The sequence below is a fragment of the Mustela nivalis genome, assembly GCF_964662115.1.
Source record: "Mustela nivalis genome assembly, chromosome: 7".
NCBI lineage: Eukaryota > Metazoa > Chordata > Mammalia > Carnivora > Mustelidae > Mustela > Mustela nivalis.
The window spans coordinates 124,100,176-124,119,125 of record NC_139026.1 but is presented as its reverse complement, the minus strand read 5'-3'; the positions used below and the strand labels follow the sequence as shown (position 1 = coordinate 124,119,125).

The 18,950-nt window shown below is 39.4% G+C and overlaps 1 protein-coding gene across 5 annotated transcripts; it reads right to left on the bottom strand.

The window, feature by feature from the left end:
- Positions 1 to 2,929: 2,929 nt before the first annotated feature.
- MEIG1 (meiosis/spermiogenesis associated 1) lies at positions 2,930 to 18,674 on the bottom strand. 5 transcript variants are annotated; one of them, XM_082739003.1, is made up of 4 exons: positions 15,323 to 15,483; positions 6,811 to 6,977; positions 3,142 to 3,304; positions 2,930 to 3,078 (listed from the first exon to the last, which is right to left on the bottom strand). In XM_082739003.1, the coding sequence occupies exons 2-3, from the start codon at positions 6,946 to 6,948 to the stop codon at positions 3,176 to 3,178; spliced, it is 267 nt and encodes an 88-aa protein (XP_082595129.1). In that variant the 5' UTR covers positions 6,949 to 6,977; positions 15,323 to 15,483; the 3' UTR covers positions 2,930 to 3,078; positions 3,142 to 3,175. The 5 variants fall into 5 exon arrangements, with proteins under 5 accessions (XP_082595129.1, XP_082595132.1, XP_082595131.1 ...); XM_082739006.1 differs by having other exon boundaries at positions 15,309 to 15,462; XM_082739005.1 differs by lacking the exons at positions 2,930 to 3,078; positions 15,323 to 15,483 and adding an exon at positions 18,482 to 18,674 and having other exon boundaries at positions 3,125 to 3,304.
- Between the last annotated feature and the right edge of the window lie 276 nt (positions 18,675 to 18,950).

The window sequence follows — 18,950 nt, the reverse complement described above, 5'->3', positions numbered from 1 at the left end:
TGCCACTTTGGTTTGCAGAGATTGGCCAGAGAGCCTGATGAGTCCTGCTCCAAGGGCCTTAGCTACAGGCTCTAGAGGCACACAACTGGGGCGATGTGATGTTGCTCAAAATGCACTGCACAGCCACACACGTGAGGGTAGTTCCTCCATAGCCAAGCCTGAAAAATCTCTGCATACGATGACAAATATTTGTCTGGGATCCAGGCCCTACAGTGGCGGTCAGGAGATGATTGGATTTGGGGACTGAATTGTATAGAAAACAAGAGCTGAGGGCAATGGCTTTTGACCTTGCTTGCTCATTAAAATCACTGGGGGAGTTTCTGGTTTTGCTTTTTTAAAATTTAAAACCAATGCCTGTGTCCTGTTCCCAGAGATATGCTTTAACTGGAACAGGGTGGGGCTCAGGCGTCAGTATTATTAAAATTTAATAATATTATTTAAAATATTATATCAGTATTATTTAAAATTTTTTAAATTATTTAAAAAGCATCTTGTGATATTATAAAATGCAGCCAGGTTAGAGAACCACTGTCTGGAAGAAATACATAGTTCAAGAACATTTGCCAGCTTCTGGACAAAATGTCACCATATGCAGTTCCATGGGAGCAATCTTATGGGTGTCAGATACCATGGCAACAGGGGTCCTTCTGCAGAGGAAGAGGAAGGGCAGTTCTCTAGAAAGGGAAAGCTGTTTCCATCATGGACCGAAGCCTGTTGGCCAAGTCTCACTGAAGAGCAGGCAGTCTAGAAAGAGCGGGTGGCAATGGTTGGAGACCCCGCTCAGAAGCACCGCAGTGGTCAGCAGACACAAGTACCTTACAAAATTGGCAAAAAGGGAGCCATCAAGAAAGTGGCTTTCCATTTTCTAAGAAAGATTAGCACGATAGGAAAGCACTAGCTATACTCCCTGTAAGACCCACTGGGAAAACATGGATTCAAGGAACCAAAATCTCATCTGATGGATCCAAGGGCCATCCATATATCTGAAGAAAGTCTTGCTTCTCGAGGATAAAGGGGCATGTAGACCATTTGAGCTAGTTTGTGAGAAGGTTCCAGGCAAAAAGGGCCTGGCCAACTGCCTTGGCCTGGATATTATTTGTAACGTTCTCTGTGCTCTCTGGTCAAAAATGGCTGATCATGATTGAAGCTCATGTAGGCTCCGTGGCTGTGAATGGGGGTATTTCCTTCATCCATTCTGTGTAGGGATATGTTTCCTCTGGCTGCTGTAAAAATTACCACAAATGGAGCAGCATGAAACAATACCAGTTTATTTTCTTATAGTTTTAGAGGCCAGAAGTCTGAAATAAGTCTTATTTGGTAAAACCAAGGTGCTGGCAAGATTGCGTTTCTTCTGGAGACTCTAGCCATTTGCTGGCTTTTTCTAGCTTCTAGAGGCTTTCTGCATTCATTGGATTTTGGTTCCTTCCCTACATCCCTCAGACCTCTGCTCCTTGTCACACCTCTTTCTCTAACTCCGACCAGCCTGTTGCCTTCTCTAAGGACTCGAGTGATTGGATTGGGTCGACCCAGATATTCTAGGATAATTTCCCATCTCCAGATCTTTAACTTAATCACACCTGCAAAGTGTCTTTTGCTGTGTAAGGTACCATATGCTCAGGTTTCAGGGATAAAGGTGTGTTTGGAGGCAATGCAGATGTCAGGGGATGTCTTCTATCACAGCAGGTTAAAAAAAAAAAAAAAAACAAAAAGCATTGTCAGGATTCAGAAGATCCCTTATGCTCAGTACGGGGCTGGCCAAATCTGGAAGAGGATGATAAAAAGCTTGAGCAGAGAGGGACAGATCAATGGCTTCAAAGCCATGAGATGACCCCAAGCAATGCTGGGAAAGACATAAAAGAAGGCATAAAAGAAGTTTATCCCTTCCTGTGATGTTTTTGCCCAAAAAAGACAAACGACGAAGAAGCACAACATTGATTTGTGAAAACTCATGTAGCTTCACGGTGCATACAGTTCTGGGAAATGAGAACTAAAGTTAGATGAATTGATGGGTGTGCTCCCCGTATCCAAAAATCTATTTAAAGATAAGGCTTACGAATGGTGACAAAAAAAAAAAAATCTAGTGAAAACATAGTTAAAGGAGAAAGGGTATCTTTCCTTTTTTTTTTTTTCCCCGATGCAAAAAGGTGATTTTATTCAAGCACAGGGACAGGTCTCGTGGGTAGAGAGAGATGCTGCCAGAAAGGGTGTTTTTCATCTATTTAACCTCAAAGCACTCAAGACTCAGGAATTTTGGGGACTTCATGTGTCTTACAGGTTAGTTATTGCCTTGCTCATTAGCACTCAGACCATTTCTGCAGTGATTCCAGGCAGCACTGGAACAGGAACTGTCTAGATTGGAAACCCAGAAGCCAACCCTGGGACAAGGCTCCACATACAAGGAGCTGATGTAGGAGGAAGGGAACCCCTGGCGTGGAGTCGGGGAGTGGCAAGGGAGGGAGACAGCCAGTAGTCTATGTGATACAGCCAGACACTATTGCAGGAGACTGAAGCTTCATCCTGCTGGTAAACTGGTAAACTGGGCACCACACACCTCTGATGGATTCCTCTGAGGCAGCAGGTGGCTGGGGCTTTTGAACACCTCCTCCCCAGCAGTCATTGGTTGAGGACTGCTCCTAGCGGCCGGCAGCCCTTGGCATTTCCAGTCTACTCAGCAAGAGGCAAAGGCAAAGCCTCTAGAAAAGAGGCAAGAGAAAGCCCTAGGGCCACAAGAGGCAGATCTGACATTTCAAAATGGTGGTCTTGGAAAGTAGTAAAGGCTGGGGGCAGGGGCAGGGGTATGGAGCACTAACCTGTAAACAACTAGCCTAACCACTGGGATGGTTTCAAATTGGGTTGTCTCTTTCTGTGCATCATGGTTACTCTACCTCAGTTAAAATAATCAGAAGAACAGGACCAAGACGAGTACGACTTTAATGCTTCTGCAATTATATTTTAGAATAGAACAGGCTGATTGATACCAGGTTTCATGGCTTTTGTGTTTCAAAACATTCAACTGAAGTCTGCATTTTGGATTATTTTATAAAATGACATTTACATGATGTAGAATGAAGCAATGAAATCTTAGATGATGACAACACGAAAGATGTTAGATGAAGCAATGATATAGAATGAAGCAATGAAGTCTTAGATGATGACAACACGACAAGAACGAAAGCTAGTAAGCATAAATTTTGACTTTGTGGACTTCCTTGTCATCACACTCCCTCTGTTTGTTGTAGTAATAGAAAGTATTGTCCCTTCTCTGGAGTTTCTTCACGTATCCCGTCTCTGGCCAACGATCTACCTGCACATCAGAAACCAGAATACAAATACTATGATGCTGGCTTTATTTTTATATAATAATTTATTATCAAATAGTAAACAGTATATCTCACATCCAAAAATTAAAGCATAAAATTAAATCTAAAAATACTTGAGCTCTCAAGAGAGTATTATGCACACCTCAAACACACCCTAAGTTGTACCCTTATACTGTAAAATAGCTAAGTTGGTGCTTCTCTCTAGATCCCAATTTCTAGATTTAAATTTCTACTCAGTGGCCAAGATAGAGGAAACATTCAAAACACTCTAAGCATTTTCTTATATTTACAAATTATTTCAAACATTATTACTTCCTGGGACGCCTGGGTGACTCAGTTGGTTGGACGACTGCCTTTGGCTCAGGTCATGATCCCAGAGTCTGGGGATTGAGTCCCGCATCGGGCTCCCAGCTCCGTGGGGAGTCTGCTTCTTTCTCTGACCTTCTCCTCGCTCATGCTCTCTCTCACTGTCTTTCTCTCAAATAAATAAATAAAATCTTAAAAAAAAACATTATTACTTCCTAATATCTAAAAGTAATGCCTGAGGAGGAAGTTAGAGTCAGGCCCCACTCTGAAAGCACTTGGGTACTGAGAATCAATGTCACAGCAGTGAGAGATGGAACCAGCTAGACTCAAGATACCTAAAGGTGCATATGCAGTCCTCAAGTCCATATCACAAGTTCAGCTTGAAAACCAATTTTTTTTTTAAAAGACTTTATTTTTTAAGCAATCTCTACACACACCATGGGGTTGGAACTTAAAACCCCAAGATCAAGAGTCTCATGGTCCACCAACTGAGCCAGCCAGGTGTCCCTTGAAATCCAATTTTTAATAGAAATTTGAGGTCATGAATCTAAATCTCCACTATCTTTTCTTACCTTTTCCCCACTATTCTTTCTCATACGTCATATAGGTTTGTTTATCATTTGGCTTGACCTAGTTTGGACATTTTTCTCCCTTTCCTCTCCAAATTCATGTTCTACTTTCTTGATCAGGTCAATGCACTTCTCTTGTTGTTTGGTATATTTCTTCTGGATTCTGTAAGATCTACTCTATCATTGCCAAAACCTGATCACTCAGGTATCATGGTCTAGATAATCAAATCTTCACCACCACCTCTATAGGCAGCTTGTCACTTCTCATATGCCCCATCCATAAATCACAACTTTCCACTGGGATACCAATAGATCATGAATACAAAGGAATGCGTGGCCTTTGTTTTCTAACAGCACATTTTCATTTTTTATGTTGTCTCATTTATTTAATAATTGATGAAAATAGGTAGAAACATATTGGATAAACCTTGGCAGGCTCTCTGACATATACAGTATAAGAAAAAACAAATCAATGGTTCCTGTCACTTAGGTCAAGTTTTTCTTTCATAGCTTCCATTGCCCCCAGCAGAGAAAGGAGGATGTTCTCAAGACACCATCATAGCTCTCTTCTTCTTGGGGCCAGGAGCAAGCTCTCTTTCATTTATTAGGGTCCTAAAAAGCATCTCATGCAGTGAAGAAATACCCTCCATGGAGCTATATTGGTTCCTATGCTCATCAACCCTTAGTCCTTTTAAATAATAGCCTTTGTATTTTACAACTTTTTCTTCTTGGCTTTTCACTTGAGGACTCCCATTTAATGGAGGAAAGCTTCACTCCTTTCAGTAAAACAGAGTGGAGTGGTTTGGTCCTCAAGACCAGCTACAGAGGTCAGTAAGCTTCAATAGCTCCTATGTCCCAAATGGACATATGCTTCAGGTGAGGAAAAATTAATTTGCTCAACCCCTTCCCACCTCTACCCACTGGTAGAGATATACCAATCAAGGCAAGAGTTTAGTTACCATCCTGGCCTACCTTCAAGGCCCTCTGCAAATGTCTCTGGGGGCATGAAGCCCTTTTGGAGGATTGTCCCCCAGAGGATGTGATTTTGTCTTTCCCTAAATTTCTGCATCTTTTAAAAAGGCACACGTATTTTGACTTGCATAAATTTTTACTGTTCATGTCATTATTAATCTTCTATTCCAAGATAATAAAAGCTATCAATCATTAAACACTTACCCTTCATTCACTCAACAAATCATTAAGCACTACAATGTTGGACACTTCAAACACATGATTTCATTTAATTCCTGTAACTATTTTCTAAAGCAGGCACTGCCATTACAATTCAACTGTTGAGCTCAGTCAAGCAAACCTTGTTCAGGATTGCTCAACGAATGAGGGAGAGGAACCAGGATTCAGACCCTGGAGAGGTTCCAAATCTGGTTCTCTTCCTACTGGCCCAGTCAGTTTCTTGAGGTCAGGTACTCATATTTTTATCTCCTAAACACTTGGCACAGAAATTTGCACATGGTAGTGACAGGGCTGAGGGCACGCTGCCCCAGAACATGGCACTTTGGCATACTGATGGTTTCTAGTTCAAGTTACTTGAGAAACTAGAGCATAAAGACCCTCCTCTCTGTACCCCTGAAAGCAGGAAAGAAATCCACCCCCCCCGCCGCCGTGAAAGGCACGCTCCCTGCACCTGGAGGTAGACAGACATCCTTATCACCAGAGACAGAGAATTCAGAGCCAAGAGAGCTGTGTAAATAAACTGTTTCATTTCCCCACTAATTAGTCCTTAAGACCAAGTCACTTTGTCTTGTCAGTTCTTTACACATTTCTTATTTCTTTGTCTAAAAGGTATATAAATGGCCTGCTTTGGTCACTTCTTGGGTCTAGTATATTTGAGGCTCCCATATGTATGAAAGTGGATTAAACTTGTTTTTTCTCCTATTAATCTGTCATGGGTCAATTTGATTGTTAGACCAGCCAAAAGAACAAGGGAGAATTTTCTCCTTCCTTACAGTTTATACCCAATTAGTATTTAGTGAAGTGAAATGCAAGACCTCTTCAAAATTGCCAAGTCATACAGTGAATAAGCTTGTTCTTCCCTATATCACACACACACACACACACACACACACACACACACACACACGCCTCTCACTTTGTGGGACTTCCCCTTCAAGGAGGTTCTTTGTGTTGTCTTAAAAAAGTCAGTCACGTTATTGGGCATGAGAGTGTAATGCACAACCACAGTCAGGGGGCTCTTTATAGTTCTCTGTCACTTATACTCTTCATAATAAAATCTAACCCCTTTATAATTCAGGATAAAAAAGAAACTGGAAAGAAGTTAATAGGTACACAACAAACTGAGTATCTGGCAATAGAATTACGTGAGTAAGGGAAAATGACTGCTTTTGTGGTGATCATCAACCCTTTATCTGGCAGAGCATGGTTGTTAAATAAAAGTTAGAAAGTTCTTAACGTTTCCATGCTGAGGGACCACCTCTCTCTCTAGTCTACCTGAAAACCACTCCTCTGGGCCTCAGTCTTCTCATCAATAAAATGAGAGAATTGGAGTAGAGCTTCCTTTTAGTTATTCTCTGGTTCTTTGTTTGATTTTGATACTTTTCACTGAATGTTTTGAGTTCAGGTTTGTAGACACATCTTACCATAGAAACTTGTTTCACTTGTTTATATTCAATTTCATCCCGATATCCTGCTTGCTGAAATCTGTACAGATTTTCTATCTCTTCTGACCATTTTTTGGCACGACTTATTGATTTTGGTTTCACGTCAGAGCTAGCCATGGCTACAGGGATCTTATTGCCAATTATTTCTGAAAGATGTTAAAACAAAATTAATAGCATAACAGTGACAACTTTGAAAGTCTCTTTTAAAATGAACACAAGTGGAATTAAAAAAAAAAACCTAGAATGTTGAGAATCCCATGAAGTATATTAAATTTTAAACATTCAATTTCAAGACTGAGAAGGATTCATGCTCTACTTTGGAAATTAAAAAAACCCTGAAAGATACATAGGGAACTGTTTATTTCTTCATCACATAAAATTGCATTCAGAGCATAATGTCCTACTTCTGGTGTCCTAGGCAATAGTAAACACATTTCTAAAGTCACACTCTTATTTTTAACTACTCAGTAGATTGTCAAAACATCTCACCAACATTCCATTTGACTATATTCAAAACCGTATCCCCCACTTTTTTTTTTTTTCCTAAAAAAGGAACGCAAGATCAGTCTTCTGTCTTCTTATTCTTCTTGCTGAGAAGCAATGGTTTCGCCTTTTCCCATATCTTAACTACTTGGAGGTAGTCCAATCACTGCAATGCATTTACTCAGGAGGTCACTGTGACCCTGCTCCTGTGACAGCCCGATGTGAAAAGACGGACGCACACAAAGCCCATGAAAGCTGTACGACTCTATGATACTGAGATCACTGATTTTAAAACAATGTAAGCAGGCACCAATAGCTTTTGAAGTTCAAATAGTTCACTGGAGTATGCATGATTGTCTATTCTCCAAACTTCTAGAGTCAGTTTTTCAAAGACATGTCTTGCAGTTGTTTTCTCAGAGTCATCTTATTACCAAAATATGTATCAGTTAACTGAAATAAAGTGCCCAGAATTTTCACCATGATTCCTTCAATCCATTCTTCTATTAAAATATGTTTCTATTGGCTGAAATACATTAAATATAGACCTCATGAGTAGGTCCTCTAAATGGATCCTTATTTTCAAAATTTTTTCAATTACAATGACAAATACTCATTGCAATAGTACCTCTGCACTCTCTACCTTGGCTGAAGTCTGGAAGCAGGTGATCCTCATTCTGACCTAATGTAAGAAGGTCAGTGGTAGCCTAAGGGTACATCCCAATGCCTATGTCATTCACCTCACTTGATCTAATCATACAGGCATTTTATCTTACATTATCACAAAAATAGTGAGTATAGGAAAATACATTTGGACAGGCTACATTCTCATAACTTCAAAATATATTATTATAATTGTTCTGTTTTATTATTGTTGATTTAATCTTTATCATAGACAGGTATGTACAGGAAAAAACATAGAATTTATAGGGTGAGGTACTACCTGTGGTTTGAAGCATCCAGTGGGGGGTTTTGGACTGTTACGCCCATAGATAAGTCGGGGCTAGTATATGTTGAAAAGGTCAAAAATATATTGAAGTATAAAAAAAGAAAAGTCAAAATAATCATCACATCAATTAGAAGTATCCATTATCATCTTAAACTTAAGATGAGTTAAGGCAGACTTTAAAAGTTTTATAAAAAAGAGTCTTACAATAAATGCTTTCAGAAGATTAATAAATTCAGCTCGGCCTGGATTTAATGAGGGGGAAGTAGGAAATGGACATAAAATTGATGGAATTTTTGAATTTCAGATAAATATTTCTTTAATGTGAAGGACGTGACCTAAAATTTCTCTCATAGTTAAAAAAGAGAGACTAGTGGAGACTGTTATTTTAACAAAAATAGATTAGTGGAGACTGTTAGAAGGCTAAGAGTCAGGTGCCTGGGTGGCTCAGTGGGTTAAGCCGCTGCCTTCGGCTCAGGTCATGATCTCAGGGTCCTGGGATCGAGTCCCGCGTCGGGCTCTCTGCTCAGCAGGGAGCCTGCTTCCTTCTCTCTCTCTCTCTGCCTGCCTCTCAGTGTACTTGTAATTTCTCTCTGTCAAATAAATAAATAAAATCTTAAAAAAAAAAAAAGAAGGCTAAGAGTCATTTGTTTGAATTTTATGTATCAATCATGTGCAAGTACCAATTGGCTCTTCCATGAAAAATAAGGGAATTGGTCCTATGCATCCCCCTAACTTCTGTAGACTTACAGAACTTAACATGACTTAACATTCTTTTTCTTTATTTAAAGATTTTATTTATTTATTTGACAGAGAGAGATCAAAAGTAGACGGAGAGGCAGGCAGAGAGAGAGAGAGAGGGAAGCAGGCTCCCCGGGAGAGCCCGATGCAGGACTCGATCCCAGGACCCTGAGATCATGACCCGAGCCGAAGGCAGCAGCTTAACCCACTGAGCCACCCAGGAGCCCCCTTACTTAACATTCTAAAGGTTGTGGTATTCACATTCAACCTGAAACCAAAATTCTCACATTTGTTTGGGCTTAGCTCCAGATTTAAATGAATTAAAATGAAATCATTTGAGTTACACAATTCACTCTGATGAATGTAGCAACTACCCAAATGGTTATATCATTAATATTGTTTGCATTTTTTTCATCATGCATACTAATTATATCTATATCGATATAGATATAGACTAGACCAAAGAAAATTAAGGTATTGTTAATATTTGACATTTTAAAAACTTTTGACCCTTGTTTATTAATTTCAGCTTAGGCTCATGTTGTATTTTAAGGCAATATATTGTTATTGTATGAATTTATGTAAAATATGGACTTCCTGACAAAACAACTAACAAGCCATATTCCAGTGAAATCCTTGCCTTTCATTTCCATTCATTTTTTCAAATTTTCAAATTTTTATTTTTTGTTAATTTTCAAAGTTTATTTTTATTTATTTAGTGGTTTCTTTTTTAAAAAATTCAAATTTAATTAATTAACATATAATGTATTAATAGTTTCAGAAGTAGAGTTCAGTGATTCATCAGTCTTATGTAGCACCCAGGGCTCATTATATCACATGTCCTCCTTAATGTCCATCACCCAATTCCCCCATCACCCCCAACCCCCTTCCCTCCAGCAATCTTCAATTTGTTTCCTATGATTAAGAGTCTCTTATGGTTTGTCTCCCTCTGTGATTTTGTCTTTTTCTATTTTTTCCCTCCCTTCCCCTAAGATCCTGTTTTGTTTCTTAAATTCCACATATGATGAGATCATATAATTGTCTTTCTCTGATTGACTTATTTTGCTTAGCATACTACCCTCTAGTTCCAACCATGTCATTGCAAATAGAAAGATATCATTTTTTGATGACTGAGTAATATACCATTGTCTATATATATACAACATCTTCTGTATTCATTCTCCTATCATTGGACATCTGGGCTCTTTCCATAGTTTGGCTATTGTGGACATTATTGCTATAAACATTGGGGTGCAGGTGCCCTTTCAGATCACTACATGTGTGATGCCAAGTGATATGGAGCATTTTTTCATGTTCTTTCGGCCATTTGGATGTCTCCTTTGAACAAATGTTTGTTCATGTTTTCTGTTCATTTCTTGACTAGATTTTTTGGTGTTTGGGTGTTGAGTTTGATAAGTTCTTTATAGATTTTGGATACTAGCCTTTATCTGTTAAGATGTTTGCAAATATCTAGGGGAAATACAAATCTAAACCACAGTGAGATACCACTTCACACCAGTCAGAATGGCTAAGATTAACAAGTCAGGGAATGACAGATGCTGGCGAGGATGCAGAGAAAGGGGAACCCTCCTACACTGTTGGTGGGAATGCAAGCTGGTGCAACCACTCTGGAAAACAGCATAGTGGTTCCTCAAAAAGTTGAAAATGGAAATATCTTATGACCCAGCAATTGCACTACTGGGTATTTACCCTAAAGATACAAATGTAGTGATCTGAAGGGGCACGTGCCCCCGAATGTTTATAGCAGCAATGTCCACAATAGCTAAACTATGAAAAGAACCTGGATGTCCATCAACAGATGAATGGATAAAGAAGCTGTGGTATATATATATATACAATGGAATACTATGCAACCATCAAAAGAAATGAAATCTTGCCATTTGTGATGACGTGGATGGAACTAGAGGGTATTATGCTTAGTGAAATAAGACAAGATCATATGATCTCCATGATATGAGGACATGGAGATGCAACCTGGGGGGCTTGGGGGGTAGGAAAAGAATAAATAAAACAAGATGGGGTCGGAAGGGAGACAAACCATAAGAGACTCTTAATGTCACAAAACAAACTGAGGGAGGGCAGGGGGAGAGGGGTAGGGAGAGGGTGGTGGGGTTATGGACATTGGGGAGGGTATGTGCTATGGTGAGTGCTGTGAAGTGTGTAAACCTGGCGATTCACAGACCTGTACCCCTGGGGCTAATAATACATTATATGTTATAGAAATACATTATATGTATATAATACATTATATGTTATAGAAAAATTAAAAAATTTAATTAAATAAAGATGTTTGCAAATATCTTTTCCTATTCTGTCAGTTGTCTTTTGGTTTTGTTGACTGTCCTTTGCTGTGCAAGAGCTTTTTATCTTTTAAGTCTCAATAGCTCCTTTTTGCCTTTGTTTCTCTTGCCTTTGGAGACATGTCTAGCAAGAAGTTGCTGTGGGCAAGGTCACAGAGATTGTTGCCTGTGTTCTCTAGGATTTTGATGGATTCCTGTTTTACATTTAGGTCTTTCATCCACTTTGAGTATATTTTTGTGTGTGGTATAAGAAAATGGTCTAGTTTCATTCTCTTGCATGTGGCTGTCCAATTTTCCCAACACCATTTGTTGAAGAGACTTGTCTTTTTTCCATTGGATAGTCTTTCCTGCTGGGGTCAAAGCTTAGTTTACCGTAGAGTTGAGGGTCCATTTCTGGAGTCTCTAGTCTGTTCCATTGATCTTTGTGTCTGTTTTTGTGACAGTAGCATACTGTCACAAACTTTGTACTAGGGCTTGAAATTCAGAATTGTGATGTCACCAACTTTGGGTTTTCCTTTTCAACATTACTTTTGCTATTTGGGGTCTTTTCTGGTTCCATAAAATTTTTGGGATTATTTGTTCCATCTCTGTGGAAAAAAATTGATGATATTTTGATAGGGATTGCATTGAATGTACAGATTGCTCTAGGTGGCATAGATATTTTAACAATATTTGTTCTTCCAATCCATGAGCATGGGATATTTTTCCATTTATGTGTATCTTCCTCAATTTCTTTCATGAGTATTCTATAGTTTTTTGAGTACAGATCCTTTGCCTCTTTGGTTAGTTTTATTCCTAGGTATCTTATGGTTTTTGGTGTAATTATAAATGGGATTGCCTTAATTTCTCTTTCTTCTCTCTCATTGTTAGTGTATAAAAATGCAACCGATTTCTGTACATTGATTTTGTATCCTGCCACTTTGAATTCCTGTATGCGTTCTAGCAATTTTGGGGTGGAGTCTTTTGGGTTTTCCACATAGAATATCATGTCATCTGAGAAGAGTGAGAGTTTGACTTCTTCTTTGCTGATTCAGATACTTATTACTTTTTGTTGTCTGATTGCTGAGGCTAGGACTTCTAGTACTATGTTGAACAACAGTGGTGAGAGTGGACATCCCTGTTATGTTCCTGACCTTAGGGGTAAAGCTCTCAGTTTTTCCCCATTGAGAATGATATTTGCTGTGGGGTTTTCGAATATGACTTTTAGGATATTGAGGTATACACCATCACTATATTGTGAAGAATTTTAGTCAAGAAAGGATGCTGTACTTTGTCAAATGCCTTTTCTGCATCTATTGAGAGTATCATATGGTTCTTGTCTTTCCTTTTATTAATATAGCATATCACATTGATTTGTAAATGTTGAACCACCCTTGTAGCCCAGGAATAAATCCCGCTTGGTTGTGGTGAATAATCCTTTTAATGTACTGTTGGATGCTACTGGCTAGTATCTTGGTGAGAATTTTTGCATCCATGTTCATCAGGGATATCAGTCTTTTTGATGAGGTCTTTGTCTAGTTTGGGATCAAGGTAATGCTGGCCTTGTAAAAAGAGTTTGCAAATTTTCCTTATATTTCTATTTTTTGAAACAGCTTCAGAAGAATAGGCATTAATACTTCTTTGCATGTTTGTTACAATTCCTCTGGGAAGCCATCCAGCCCTGGACTCTTGTTTGTTGGGAGATTTTTGATTACCGCTTCAATTTCCTTGTTGGTTACAGGTCTCTTTAGGTTTTCTATTTCCTCCTGTTTCAGTTTTGGTAGTTTATACATCTCTAGGAATGCATCCATTTCTTCCAGATTACCTAATTTTTTGGCGTATAGTTGCTCATAATATATACTTTTTTTAAAGATTTTATTTATTTCTTTGACAGAGATCACAAGTAGGCAGAAAGACAGGCAGAGAGAGAGGAGGAAGCAGGCTCCCTGCTGAGCAGAGAGCCCAATATGGGACTCGATCCCAGGATCCTGGGATCATGACCTGAGCCGAAGGCAGAGGCTTTAACCCACTGAGCCACCCAGATGCCCATCATAATACATTCTTATAACTATTTGTATTTCTTTGGTGTTGGTGATCTCTCCTCTTTGATTTATAATTTTATTAATTTGGGTCCTTTCTCTTTTCTTTTTGGTAAGTGTGGCTGGGGATTTATTGATCTTATTAATTGTTTCAAAGAACCAGCTCCTATTTTGTTGGTTCTACTGTTCTTTTGGTTTCTATTTCATTTCCATTCATTTCAGTGGGAGGCTCACTGCTTTGTTGCTGCACACTAGGTATGGCCAACAGTGAGTTCAACATGTGTGGTACAGCCTGACAATCCATTAACATATACAACCATATATAACCTATTTTTTTTTCATAGAAAAATGACACTATGAAACATGAAAGGAAAAGTGCAAATTCGCTGTAAAAAAATACTTTCAGAATTAGTCATGTTTGTTATATGAATTTAGTGACTGTATTATATTGATTTTATAGATAAAGCACACTTTCTAAAAGTAGTGGCACAATCATACTTTTTGTTTTACCCAAACCATTTTTGCTTTAGGCTTGACTTTTTCATACCTAACAAAATACTTTTATATACTCGTATTCATTCAAAAACTATTTTCCTGAATGTCATCTAGATAACATTTTGCCACTTTCCAGCAAAACAGTTATGTAAACTATAAATATAAAAATGCTTTCAACAAGGGTTCCTGGGTGGCTCAGTTGGTTAAGCATCTGCCTTTGGGTCAGGTAATAATCTTATGGGTCTTGGGATTGAGTCCTGCTTCCGGCTTCCTGCTAGGGAGTGGGGGGGAGTCTGCTTTTCTCTCTCTCTCTGCTCCTCCCCCTCTTGTACATGCGTGCATGCACTCGCTCTCTTTCAAATAAATAAAATCTTTTAAAAAATAAAAAAAAATTGCTTTCAACAGAAGAGCTGTCCAACAGAAGAGTTGAACTACTGCAGGAAAAAGACCCATTTTTTTCCTCAGTGGAAATATGTATCCTCTACACATATTAGCTATTTCAAAACTTTGTTTTCCCACAATAGCTAAAGGGAACATAAATGCATTTTCACCATAATAGTGTAACTACAGGTTACTGTAACTATACTATATAGTGGTGGTGCAAATCCTCCCCTAAATTTTTGTCTCCCTTATTACTTACTTTCTACTTATTAAAAACAGAATGAAACTAAAATTGGGAAAGATCAACTTACAGTTTTTCAATTAAACAATTAAGTAATTCTGGGAAGTTCAGTGACAATATTAATCCCGCTAGTAACATTCAGCACTTTGAAATTTAGTGGTTTTACTTTGCCAAGAGTTGTGGCAAAACTACAACACTATGTTGTAGCTACAAAAACAGGAAATGGCAATGGTTGACTTTCTAGTTTTGCAAAATTCTAATTTTATTAAACAGTATTAAGTTTATATAGGTATTTTAAAAACTCAGCAATATCAAACCCTTGACAATCTCAAGTTTTAATCTGAGATCAAAGCCTTTGATGTATGTTATCTCTAACTCCTTTCTATGCAAAAGTCCTTTTCATTTCCTTGTTCGCTCTGAAAACTGCTTTTTGCCTTTAGTTGTATTAAAACCCCTAGAGCATTAATTAGTATGGCCAAACCTCCATTTCTTTACCTATTTTATTCTGTTCCTAGATGTATCAGGATATGACAAAGGAGCTGATCAGTTAACATTCCTGGGCTTGTTCTCCGAACCGTGAAAAGGTCTCATTTAGAAGGTCTTAGGTCCGCTTGGAAGTTACGGGGAAATCAGATTTTGAAAGTCAAGGAGTAGCAGGTAAAGACCCCTGCTAACCCAGAAAATTAGAGAAGCAAGCCGGGCAAATCTCAGAAATCACAAAGACAGGTCGGAGCAGAAGGGGCGGAGCCGAGGGTTCCGAGGCGGGGCCCGGGCGGGCACAGAGTAGGGGGCGGGCTGTTCGGGCCCCTCGGGACGTGTCCACCCACCCCCTGGGGCCCGCTCTCCGTGGTTACCCTCGCAGGCCGACCTGGAGAGGCCGAGGCACCCCGCTCGGGAGCTCGCAGGAGAGCGCGGCGGTGCTCGTGTTCTCCACTCAGGAATCCGTGGGCTGGGCAGCGAGAGGCCAACTGTCGTGCCTCGGCGACCGTCGCATTCCCCTAGCAACGCGTGGCGCCCCTAGCTCCGGCCCCACCCCCTGCGAGAGGGCCCTAGCGCGCAGGTGCGAGGGCGGAGACGGGCGGTTTGGAGAGACAAAGCTGACGCCAGGATGGGCATCCTGCAGGGGCTGACCCCTAGGCAGAGGAATCGAGCAGAATGTGTTATTTGTTTCTAGAGTACCAAACAGAATTCCATTGGAGATTTTGGTTCCTGCGAGTAGATCCCTCATGTCTGTCCCACCCTATTTCTCATTTTGTTGAAACTAAATGAACCGGTCAATTCACAGATTAGAGCTTAGTGATTGGCAATTTATAAACCCACAATCAACAACATCCATAATTTAGATGACTTTTCTCTACCATTACCTTTATCTGTATATTTAAAATACTATCGATTTGCTTAATAATTCCCAAATTTATTTCCTCAACTCAAATCTCTCTCTGAATTCCAGACCTGTATCTCTCTCTGAATTCCAGACCTGCCTATATTCAACATCCACCTAATTGTCCCAAACAGCCCTCTCCAAAGTCCCCTCCCCAGCCTTAACTAACTGGCTCCTAGAGTCCACTCTGTCTTGCCCTATTTATCCGTCACTGTTGGCTTTTCTGTTCCCACGAAGTCCAAGCCGCTATCACCCCCCATCCCACGCTGGTTATTGCAATAATCTGCAACAGGTGTCTCTTGATCCCCCCTGGTCTATTGTCAACACAACAGTCTGTGAAATCTGTTTAAAACATAACTCAGATTGTGTCATTTCTCTCCTCGCAGTCTTGCAATGGCTTCTCATCTTACAGAGTAAAATCAACAAAACCCTACAAGGGTTGCATACAATTCCCCTTCCCTTGCTCTGGAGCCATCCATCACTCCATTCCAGCCACACTGATCTGCTGGTTGTTCCTGGCCAAGCTTCCAGCTTGAGGCCTTAGCTGTGGCTGCTGCATCAGGCTCTCTATCTTACCCCTTACTACGTTCTAGTGTTTCTTCCGTCCACAGCCCTTATCACCACTTATTATACTATTTAAATTGCTTCTTTCTTAATTTTATTGTTTATCTTCTGCAAGAACATAATTTCCACATTACCATAAAGACAGAGGTCTTGTTGACCAAATTTCTAGAATAGTACCTAGTGCACAAGAGGTGCCAAAGCAATATATTTCGAATGAATATCTTTCACCACCATGGCCACTCGGAGCAGTATAGCATCACGTCTAAGGCATGACCTTGGATTTGGATCTTGTTTCTACTACTTAGTTGTCTAGGCTGCGGTAGAGATCTTGCATTTCTAACAGGTGCTCTCCCAGGGCCCACACGTGGAGAAACACTCTTCTAATTCACTTATTATTCTCTTGTTTCAAACCATCCAGGCTTCTCGCCGTTGCTCAAGTTAAAGTTTGAACTGTTTGGCTTGGTGTATAAGGCCCTTGTGGTCTGGTCCCTTAGCTAGTTTAACCTTGACTTCCCCAGGTAAGTCCCTATTATTTCATCTCTTTGACCTAAGTGCTTTGGATTAAAAGGAACTATTTGCAGAATGCAGACTGAATAAAAGCCCATTCCAGGGACTTCAGTTGTTCCTGTGCTCAGAAGTGAACTTGAGTTAACCTTCTCCGCTATGTTTTTCTTTCTCCTTGCAGAATTGAGCTCTTTTGCTGTCTTTGCACTGCATTCTTAGCAGGTTTCCAATAAAATTCTGTAAAACTTCTTGCATTTATTTCCACGAGTTTCTACTTCTGCCAGACTGTAAGGTCTCGTGCCAAGGATGATTCCTTTATGTACAACCGGGTTCAAGCACAGTGTTTGGTATTTAGTGGATGCCCAGTAAATAGTAATAAGAGCTAATATTTTTTGAACATTTACCATTGTCTGGGGCTTTGATTAGACTTTATTTAGTTAGTTTGTCTTAGTTGAATAATAACACTTTAATCAATCAGAAGGTTGAGAGTAGGAGGTGTGAAGAAGAGATATGGGTGGTGAAGACATGCATGAAACTAATGCAAAATAAACATACATTGTGATTTTTTCAAAGCCGCCTTCTGTTATGTGAGTTAGCCATGCAGTGTCTTCTTAACTCTCTACAGAAGGGATATCCTTGTCCATCTGGTTCAGTTTGTCTACCTTCTCCCATATACTCTCCAAACATTTTGAAAATAAATCCATTGAGCGATAATTGAAATGCAATAACTAGCACATATTTAACAGCCTATAATTTGAGAAGTTTGACATATGCATACACCTGTGAAATCATCACCATAATCAAGTTAATGAACTTGTTTCCTGTGTCCCCAGTCAACTATTGATTTGCTTTCTGTTGCTTTGGATCAGTTCACAATTTTCATAATTTTATATAAGTGGAATCATAAGATACACTTTAAAAAAATACATTATCTCCTTGTATGCTTCCTTGTAGACATTTTATGTCTGTTATTATGAAGGAATAGCATAGAATATAGTAAATTTATAATGTAAGTTAATTTAGATTGACAATAGTTTATAAGTGAAGAAAAATATATCCTGTAGTTATTTCTCAACAGACTTACACCTACTTCAATAATGATTTATTTGGTATGTAACATGCACTTGGTAGCAGTTTTCAATTCCTTTTAGGGACATCAAGGACTTAGAAGTCTGAAGAGCTTGGACTTGCAGAAAGATTCCTGATGTGGGATGAGGAAGTAGAGCAGAGCCAATGTTGTTGAGTACATTTCAATTTTCTTTACTAGGCAGCCGCAGGAGGAATTTCTCTTGGGACTCAATAATCAGAAAATTGGACTTCTCCTGAAAATCTGTTATAGTTATGTCTTGAGGATGTGTAAGGTTAGTGATTATGGCTTCTTCTAGAAGAGCCAAATAATTGGCTCATGTTTTCCAATGGTTTGTGCGTGTCTGTGGCTCTACTTACCCACCTTCGCTGTCTTCTGACCTATCTGTTTCCCCTTACCCTTTACACTGTGACACTGTACCCATTGTGGAAAGAAGAGAGAATAAATAAGTGGTTAGATAAGCATATGACTATTATCTTGACCTGCCTTACCAGGAGTTCCACATCCTGTCAGAGGTAGACACACCAGATTCTCCAGATCCCAGTCTCACTGCAGAATTTGTTTTTAGGTATATACAGCTTAGCCCTCCTTTATTCTAAGACAAACCATCCTATACCAAATCAAAGGTGTTGGCAATAGGTACTAACAGAATGCTTTACTCAAATGATTATGATGTCTATACTGCTCCCACTCTACCTCATCTTCCTCCCTTTCTTTTTCATCACCTTTGAGAAATCTCTATTTAAATAGAACTCCGAGTACCATGGCTGCAGGAAAATGCTGATATTCCGTGAGGGTGGCACTCTGATTCTTGATTCCACTGCTTAAAATTCATTGTTCTTGGATCTCCCCTCCGCATTATTTTGTGTCTTTGTGGAAGCATTTGTTTATCATATTCTGCAAATGTGCTGTCTCCAAATGGGTTGAAAACCTACCTGAAGGCACATCTTAGTCATATAT